At 44.5% G+C, this 10417-nt stretch overlaps 1 protein-coding gene across 1 annotated transcript in view; it reads right to left on the bottom strand.

Annotated features, from left to right (window-relative positions):
* Positions 1-1840: 1840 nt before the first annotated feature.
* The window catches only part of Delta (neurogenic locus protein delta), a 41702-nt gene continuing 33125 nt past the window's right edge, over positions 1841-10417 (bottom strand). The window contains exons 5-6 of the mRNA XM_018445485.1: positions 9740-9800; positions 1841-4387 (exon numbers count right to left, since the gene is read on the bottom strand). Of these exons, the coding sequence (XP_018300987.1) occupies positions 2422-4387; positions 9740-9800 (2027 nt within the window). The 3' untranslated portion in view covers positions 1841-2421. The remainder of the gene's footprint in view (positions 4388-9739; positions 9801-10417) is intronic.

The raw sequence follows: 10417 nt of genomic DNA, 5'->3' as shown, positions 1-10417 counted from the left end.
AATCGTCATCAGTAGTCATAAATAAATAATTAATTATCATCATCGACCGTACAGCATCAACATACAATAATCGTCACTTATCTATCACGCATTCGTGGATGAAGTCAGCGAGCGTACCGCCGAAAAAAGTGCGGCTTGTTACGGTAAAGATGATGGAAAATTCGCGATAGCCAAATTATTTCTGGGCGATCTTTTTAGATTTTTCTTTCTTGCACGAATGAACGCAGATAATAACAAATCGATTACTTCACAGATTCGTTCGTCCGCAATGCGAATAAACGCAGAAGAGACGACCGAATCCGCCAAAGCTTAACTTTAATCGCAGTTCAACCGTTGGCTCATCAATGATTTTCTGAGGTATAAATGTTAGAAAGGAACAACGCAAAAGTTTACAAGGTATTTAAAAAAATATCTGGAAGATCAGAATGCTCTCTTATAAAGAAGTGCTTTGTCCGGGTTATCTTAGATGTCTCTGCGAAATACTCGCGTTATTCGAGCAAAGAAGGTTGCACCACGATTAAATTTAATCGGCATTCGATCCAACGTTTTCTCGTGCTACATGATCGCTCTTTTAATTTCTCTTGATTCGTCTCTCTCGTCAGATTTCGATGCCAAATCGCTTCGGAATAAACCGTATCGTCGTCGAAACATCGTTATCATCGACGACGCTGGGTTTCTATATCTCTCACTGTTCATTTATATATATTTATTTATTTATATATCTCTATATATGTATATATATCTGCATAATTTACACATCTATCTTCGTTCGTCTTTTCAGTCGTACGTAGCGCGAGCAATGTCTCGTCGAACGGTACACGTCATTTGGATAACGATCATAGGTTTCGTGGAGGATTGATTTTTTTTAAACGAGGAAAAGCCAAAGCTGCACGATTTCTTTGGAATTTATCAAATCAGCGAATAAATTTCCCATCATATATCCCTCCCTCCCTCCCTTTCGACAAGTTGGATTGAATTGAATAAAAATATGTGAAAGATGGGCTCTACAAGCTTTCGTATGCTCGAGCTTTTCCTTCTGCATTACACGACATTTTTTTAATCATTCTCTACGAAAACTATCGCATCGCTCAATTCAATTCCATGTATTAAATTTGTATTTTTAATTCCATGTATTAAATTTGTGTTTTTAATTCCATGTATTAAATTTATTCAAATTAATCGCGATGGAATGACGTTTTTGGATTAAAAGGACGGAATTTTGTTAAGAATGCCGCTTTCCATCCTTTCTTCCAAACGTTCCTTTGAGCCAATTGAAAATCGGCGTGGAAAACGGGTATCTAAAGGATCACTCGACTGATTGGGATTGTTTGAAATGGAGAATCTCAAAAAGTCGAGGGGACATTTCTTTGAAATGTCACTTTAAATATTAACTTTCATGCTTTTCATCGCTGGACGTTGCCACTTTAAGCGGAAGTTCCTGCGTCGCAACGATATTTACTCTGAGAAAAAGAATGCTTTGTAAAAAAAAAACAGGAAAAAAAGAGGTGATGTTACGCGAAAAATTAATTCCGAATACGAAAAGACGAGATCATTCTGAAGGTGCTAATTCGTTAAACTTTCTCACTCGCAATTACACATACGCACAAGTACTCTACACACATGCTCATTCATTCTCACACGCACACGAATATAATATACACGAAAGATCTTTCGCTGTCGTATTCTTGCTCCGGTCGGCAGCTCAGTCACGCAAATTCGAAAAAGAACTAATACCGAGAACAATGATAATGCGACACGTAATAATATTAATAATAATAATAATAATTAATAGCAATCAGTAATACAATAAGTAAATAACAATAATAATAAATTAGTTCTGTACAAAGTTCACTTTCGAGCACGATATAATATTAATATCTAAGGATGGGTCGACGGCTACCCTGAGGGAACCGACCGACCCCCACAGCATCGCGTTAATTTTTCTTGTTTCTGTCGCATCTCGATCAACCCCGATCGAACGTCTTCGGTCAGTCCGTCATCGCTCTCGTTTCAGTAGAATCGGGACGACATACCCACATGGCTGGTCAAACTGGCCGGCGGTGCGGTGCAGTATGTATTTCTCCTCGAAATGATGTTTCAATCGCGGAGTTCTACTGGCGGCCAATCGCGGATGCACAAGTGCTTTCGCAAAAAAGATGTAATAAAAATTTTAAAAAAAGGAAGAAAAAATTAACACCCGCAGGCATCCGAGACGAGGCGTCGCCGTCTGAAGGGTTGTCGCGACGGCGCTGCTCGAGAAAAATCGAAGGAAATCGAACGGGGTAGTCTGTCAATTTACGCGCACGGAGAAAACAAGATCCACAATTCGCATACGCACACGCACTGGTTCTATTTCTCTTTTTTTTTCTCACGCACTCTCTCTCTTTCTCTCTATCACTCTAAACGGGAGTCCGAAGTCTACTACACTTCCGTCGCGAGCGTCGCCGCCAGCGTGGCGTCGTGCCTGACGTAGTGATCGTCTATCACGTACACACCGCAATTGCTGTTGTCCGCGACACAACCACCGCTTCCCGGTGGACCACTACTATTACTATTGACGACACCGGTGCCATTAGCTTCCGATATCGTCGTCGGCCTCTTCATCAGTGCAGCTTCCGCGACGCAACAACTGTCCGCCACGTTGCCAGTAGTGGCAAATACGGATGATCTTTTGGCACTCTCCAAAATCCCGATACCAAGACCTAGGCCGAGACAGTCCTTCTCCTTCTGGAAGAGGTGCGCAGACGCCCGATGGGCTGCCGCCTCTGTGTTCAGCTGTTTCGTCGTCCTCGTAGTCCGACCGTCTTGCAGCACTGGTTCTGGCTTATAACCCGAACACGAACTGTCCAAAGTCACATCAGTCTGGAAGGACGAATCCAGATCGTCCTGCCGCGACGCTGCCGATGCCACATTGTTTACACTTTTACTCGCTGTCCAGGTATTCTTAATCATGTGCGCGTCACCGGTACCCAGAGCGCAAACGCTGCCGCCGCCTGTGCCGATTAAGCCGCTACCGCCACCGAGGAGACCGCCGACACTGCCAATACCAGTGCCTCCGACGCCGATGGTACTGGCGCTACGTTTGCTCATGCTGCTGTGCACCGCGTTCCTCTCGTTTTGTAGCCTCGCTTCTTCATCGGCCTTCGCTTGCTCTCGCTTTTGTCGTCTCTTCATGCACATCACTGCGACTGTAGCGAATAACGCGAAAGCCGGTACTGCGGTTGAAAGAGTCGCGATCATTACCAGGTGTTCCGTAGTCAAACTAGTTTTCCTAGAAGCGACGTGCTTTGAATGGCCGTTGCCTGGGAACGGTTCTGCCAGCGGCACGTTCGAGATCACGGGCGTGGATGATGATGTGATCGGAGGCACCGCACCGGCTTTTTCGCTGCAGGTGTCACCGTGCCAACCGTTCGGGCACTCGCACAAGAAGCCGTTGACACGGTTCCGGCATATGCCGCCATTCTGGCACGGTGCGCTCCAGCATTCGTCTACGTCTACGCTACAGTCCTTACCGGTGAAACCAGGCTTACACGTACAATTATAGTCATTGGTCCCAGAAATGCATGTGCCTCCGTTCGCGCACGGTTTTGCCACACAATAGTCTACCTTGTTTTGGCAGATTCTGCCGACGTAACCTGGTATACATTGGCAGCGGAAGCTGTTCACCTGGTCCTTGCAGGTGCCGCCGTTCAGACACGGATCGCCCTGACAGTCATCCACATTGATCTCGCAGCGCTCGCCGGTAAAGCCAGCAAGACATGTGCATCGATAACTGTTGACGTGATTCATGCAGGTACCGTTGTTCGCGCAGGGATTTGGCGAGCATTCATCGACCTGCGATTCGCAATCGGTGCCAGTGAAGCCGGATGGGCAATGGCACACGTAACCGCGGAGAGAGTCATCCTCGCAGGTGGCGCCGTGTCGGCAGGGCGAATCCCGGCAGGATCGCGTCGTAATCTCACAGTGTCGGCCACGCCAACCGGGTGGACAGGTGCAGCGATAGCTTCGACGATGCTGCTGCCTGGAGGACGACGATAACTCCGTGCCGTTGCCGCTCACATAGCTCACGGACGGCGACTCAGTCATCGTGCAGGTACCACCGTTCAAGCAGGGTTTCGAGTGACAGTCGAAGAGCGGCGTCTGGCATTCGGTGCCGGTGAAGCCTGACGGGCACGAGCAGGTGTAAGAGCCCTGGCCGGTGTTGAAGCAGGTGCCGCCGTTCATGCACGGCTTATGATTTGTGCAATAGTTGAGATCCTGGTTGCAGAATAGCCCGCCCCATCCCTCGTCGCACGCGCACTCCCAGGGCTTTTGACAGCTACCGTGGAGGCAGCCTGGATATCGAACGCACTGATTACACAGTGGGCCCTTCCAGCCGCTGTGGCATCTGTAACAGCACGATATAGCTCCTTAGTGACGCTCGAATGCTCACGCACGTTTACGAGAAAATAAAAAACAAATGAAAAGGCTGACATATATCATATCTATCTACGGTCGGATACCACCGGCACAGTAAATAGATAACCGAGGTATGTCACAATTCCCACGAAAGCTGAATCATTCTTGGAGATAAATCATTTTCACTCTGGTAACTGTACATATATATATATATATATTTATATATATATATATATACTATCAGATTCTGTCAAGACAGTGTCTATAGCAAGTTTGGCGCATGGATGACCCATGGGCAGTCAGTATTATTAGATCTGGGTAGATCATAGTGGACGTGTTTTGACAGAGTTTCAATAGTGAAATGAAATTTGGGTCTGCGTATTCGAGTCTCTCTTCTATCTTCCGTCAGTCACGAGTCTCGAGGAGTTTCACCGGTGACGGGCGGAAGGCAGTCATGGGTGCAAGAAGAGGGTCGATGAAATCCCGGTGAACGAGAAGTGCTCTTGCGAGAGAAAGAGTGAAGAAGGGACAGAGGTCGGCGGCGACATCGAAAGATATGTATGTGTGTATATACTTATGCGAGCGCGGATGTATACGATATGCGGCAGGAAGACGAGAGAGAGAGGAAAGGATAGCACGAGGACTTCTTGGCAGCAGAGTCGCGAAGAAAGAAAAGATTCGCGATCCGTGCGCGGAGGAGGAGGAAGAGAAGAACCGGCGAGAAGCAGAAAGGGGGAAGAGGCAACGTACAGCGACAGGGAATATCTTAAAAGTGGATAAAGCCGGTAGAAGAGAGAGAAAGAAGAAACCTGGTGAAGGGTGAGAGGGTGGCATGCCAGGAGATGAGGATGATACGCTGGTCGGCCATTACATTACGTGCGGGGGTTATGCTTCACAGAGGAATGAAGAAGAAAGAGACTGGGACAGACAGAGATAACGAAAGAACGAGAGGTGGAAAGAAAAGAGGATGCTACATGTGTGTGCTATGCGCCATGACACACACATACATACACACACGTACATGACAGAGAAACTGCTTCAATGTGCGCATAGGGTGCACGAGCGCGCTGAGAATAAGAGGGAAGGAGTAGAGAAGGGACCGAAGGTGGCGCGAGCGGGAAGAAGCAGTCATTGAAGGGTGGGGAACAGGGGGCCCCGGGATGCGAAAGAGCGAGAGAAGGACAGCAGCGAGGAAGAGTTCACGGAAAGGAGAGGGAGCTGCGCGGGACCAACGGGGACGGCGTGGAGGGAACAGAAGAGTAAGGAGGAAGGCAGAAGGCAGAAGGGGGGGAAGAGTAGAATTCTGACGGAGCGGTGGGGGATGAGTCGTCGAGTAGTGTGTTCCCACGGTTCGAGCCTCAGCACAGCCGTTCAGTATGCGGGTCAAGGAAAGGTTACCCTCCTCTGTGTGCGTGCGCGCGCTCGCGCGCGCCTCTTCGCGGTACCTTATACTATCGCACGTATCCACACGTATACGTCACTATACAGTCGCTCTCTCGCTGTGACTCTATCGTAGACGGAAAGAGATAGTAAGAGAATAAAGGTATGGACGGAAGGGCAAGGGAGACAGGTAGAAAAAGATGAACGAAGAGCCGAGGAAAAAGCTGAAGACGAGACGGCAGAGGGGAAACTGCAGCCGTGGACGTCGCATGACTATACCATTAAGTTCTATATACAAAGTAAAAGAGAGACAGAGAAAAAGAAAAACCGTCACAATCTGAGAAGAATAAGAGAGAGAAGGAAAGAAGAACGTGAGGAAGGATGTGGAAAGACAGAATACGATGGTGGTAAAGGAAGAAATGAGAAGACAAAACGGGATCAAAAAGGTTGGAAAGCTAGCCGAACTGTATCGCGCGGATTATTCACGATCGTTTGTTATCGCGAAAGACGAAGGTGAAAGATGCACCTAGAAACGTGTATTCCTCAAAGAACATCGACGAGTGACATCCCCACGTGATCGCGCATTCTACTTTGTGTGTTTGTGGCTAGGCCACAACACAAAGTAGAATCGCGACTGTGCCATAATACCACCGGGGGATAGGTCATGCACCGACGAGGGCGAAGGGGAACAGAAGGAAGAAGAGGAAGTGGAGAGGGAGGATTGGCTGCTCTTCGGTCAGCTATGGAAATCCCGTGCGCATATCAGACTCGGTTAAATGTCTCTCTGGAAAAGACGAGAAAGGATGACTTCTCTCTCGTCTTTTCTTCCTCCTCCGCCTCTCTCTGCGACTTTCGTACTATCAGATGCGAGGATACCGCGCCGCCACGTTCGAGACGAGTGCGTTCTTTGACCTTTGCCTGTTATTATGCGGCTATTTAAACGGGGTCGAACCGGAATGATATCACCAAGCGTAAAGAAAATCGAGAGATTTAATTTTAACATTTGTCGGGAAAAATATAAAATTCATGTGCGTGCATGTACCATGTACTTATATCATTGGAAAATTTTTCATAGAATTTAAAATATAAATTTGAACACATCTAATTTTATATTAATTTTAATTCTAAAAAATTAAATGTTAAAATATGACAGGTGTCTCGTAACACTATCGTTTCCTGTTTGGGTTTTTTTTAAATGTTTAAGCGAAATCGTCTCTGATGCTCTCACCCTCAAAAGACGAGAGATCGTAATGTCGATGCATCGTCATCAGTATTTAGGCATCACACGCACGCACAACCGCACGCGGGCCCCAAAATTTCAATGGGGCGTTCAACGGCAGTGATTCTTCCACGTATCACGAGCGATATCCCACGAGTCCGGTGAGACCCGTCACCTCGAAACGATCGTTATCGTCCTTTCCAAGTATACGTGAATATACGCTATGCGACTGAAAACGAGTGTATCGTAATTCCATTCCCGCAATCTGCGTAATCATCTATGATCGAGGCGTGTAAAAGCGGCATGCGTCAGCCATTGTCGCGTGCACGTAGAGTGCGATCAAGGTTAACATCGATCAAATTCCGTTACATTCATGTAACGATATTTTTATTCATTAGGTATGAATGTCCAATGGTTTAAAGGTTGTATGAAAAAATTTATCCATAATGAAAATAGCGTGTGCACATAATGTGCAAACGCACTATAGTTGACGTACGTTGCGTGTTGTATCATCGCGCATTGTAATGATTGTATCGTATTAAAATGGTGCATGAAATAATACGCAATGAAGAAACGATATACCATATATATGACTTACATCGCAAAGGAATTTTTTATGCATTGCATAATTGTTACATTTTTTACAAGTTTGCGGAGTATTTATAGATATGCATAATGTGATAAAATTATAAATTTTTTAAATCATTGACAATCAAATATTTAATGATCATTGATTTTTTTAAAAGATCGAATCTAAAATTTCGGTTCGCGAATTCGAAATCACGTTATTTTCGTCATCGGCGTTATGTATACGTTCTCAGGAACGTTACAGACACGCATAGTTTGCGTAGTGCGTTCACTGCCGTCGTCGCGAGAAACTCTCGATATTCATCGCCGGAGAACTTACGACGATGTATATTTCGTAGTGCGGGAAAATCAGCGCCGTTCCTCCTTTCACAATCGTGCAACTTTGAGCCTCGCGACGGCACCAATTCTAACGGGGACGGCGCTCGAAACGACTCGAGAAATATGACGAAGGGAACGAGAGAAGCGAAAAATCCAAAATTGTTTAAACATATTTTAAATGTCAAAAAGTCGTGAGAAAGAGATTATAATTGAATAAATTATCGTTATAGGAAAATCAACTTCAAATTGATTGAAAAATCATAAATGGATAGCTACTAACACCAGATTGAATCATTCCACATGTATGGTCTCGTATGTATTATGTATTTTTTTCAATTCATTATAAAACATTGAAAAGTATATATAAAGATAGTAAGATTATTAAGTGAATTTTGTTGAAAAATCACACGAGAACGAAGCGACCATGAATAAGGTTCAAAGTACGAACTCTGCTGCAGCTAACGGAACAATTAACCCTGGTCGTAAAGTAATTAGATGATTGAGTTAACTTCAAACCCCGGGTTAACGCGATCAGTCCGAGATTCGAGCCGAGTCTAACGAGATATCTTGAAATATATGACATTCGCGAGTAAGATTCGGAAGTCATTATTATATTATTAATTATTTAACTATGACATAAAAAAGAAACAAAATAGTTCCTTGGTTTAATATTAATGTTAAACATTAAAAGCAATCGCGAAAAAACTGAGACCCCTCTCGAAATTATTTCTATGCAATTTTATGAATTCGTTGAAAGGATCTATGATAAAGATAAAAAATATCTTTAAATACTATCAATATACACAATCTATGGAATATTCTTATGGAATATCCTTACATTTACTGAAGAAGGAGTTTTGCTGAAGAGGGAAGTTAGATTAAAACTACACGAACGACTTTAAGGAAGCGTAGAAATATTTGGAATTCGAATTCCGGAACGTTGCCAAACGGCGGATTAAATCGGAAAATTCAACAGCACGTCGAATGGCGAGCCAAGAAAGAAAAAGAGACAGAAACAAAGAGGGAAAGCTAGTAAGTGGGAAAAAGAAGAGGAAAGAAGCGATGTGGAATCTGGGAAGGAAGAAAGAACGATTGGCACCTCGGAAACTGCCTCGTTAGAACGGAAAGCAATCGGGGAGTTTCAAATTCCACTTCGTCCTTCTTTCTCGCTGCATGTGAGCACACTCATAAAAGCATTACGAAGATATGCGTATGATAAAATATACAACGGGTGCGCACTTATAATGCCGTCGCGAATGCACGCGCCGTAACAGGACTGTTAAGGGTGCGCGGCGCGTACGCATTTTTAAGTTAGCAGTAACATTACACATTTATACAGTACTCAAATGGAATTATTAAAATTGTTGATTTCAAATTATTCACAAAACGGGATTTGTTTATACTTTTGAACTTTATTCTTTCTCTTCAAACTTTTGCGAAAACATGTTTAAAAAAATAGAGATGAATCATCATCTCATTCCAGTTAGAGTTCTAACATCTTGCAAGAGAATGAAATGATTCGAGGATACTTTGTGTAGGAGTTACTAGAATCGTGACGTGGATCCACGAGCTGGTGGCTGGCGTATATTTTCGAAATCGCGCCGAACGATAATTTACGATAGGTATGCGCGTAATTATTATCGCGCGTACATGCATACGCCGCGCCGCGGCGGCGGTGCATACAGAGGAGTGGATGCACCGTGTCGGGGGGCCCAGGAATTTAGTTGGCGGTTGTATGGGGCGGCGCAATGTACACATACACACGACACATGCAAACAACGTACACACTACCAGCGCACGTGCAGGTATTAGGCGAAGCCGCGTATATATACTCACATGCATTCGTTGGGTCGATTGCAGTGTCCGTGTTGCTCGTCGCATCCGGGCAGGCAGCGGGCTGAAATGAGTAAGAAAAAATCCAAGAGGTTAAGGCAACTCTCGGCGAGAGGTCGATCGCGTCCCTCACGACTGCACGAGCGAGCGGTGAATACGGTGTATATAGGTACGATATGTCTGATGGCATGCATACACGCGTACGGTAGTTCGTCCTTCTTTACGTTTCGGGACATAAAATACTTTTCTGCTGTATAATTGTTTCAGCATGTGATGCAGTGACGATGAACCCTTTAGTGCCATTTTGAGTATGGCATACCCATATCCGGCTTCTTTCCCAACGTTTTTTCCATTGCTAAGATACATAAATTGGCTTGATACCGTTATGTTCCTTAATGTCTGCCGATTCGATTGAAAATAAATTCTTTACAATATGTTTATTTTTATGACAGTTACAAGCAATCGAATTAAATTGGATATGCCGAAGTGTGTCGTTTTCGTAATGTGGCACAGAAAGATTAAAATCACAAGAACCGAGCAGTTGATCCCCATTCATTATTGAAGATTGTGCATTATTTTAATTAGTATATATATATATATATATATATAAGGGGAGAGTTGCCAAATGCGTACTGGTCGCCTAAATCGTACCTCATCAATATTTTATATTATTAATTAATA

This window comes from Mycetomoellerius zeteki, unplaced genomic scaffold, assembly GCF_001594055.1.
Source record: "Mycetomoellerius zeteki isolate Tzet28-1 unplaced genomic scaffold, Tzet1.0 scaffold159, whole genome shotgun sequence".
NCBI classification, from domain to species: domain Eukaryota; kingdom Metazoa; phylum Arthropoda; class Insecta; order Hymenoptera; family Formicidae; genus Mycetomoellerius; species Mycetomoellerius zeteki.
This window is presented reverse-complemented; position numbering and strand designations above follow the sequence as displayed.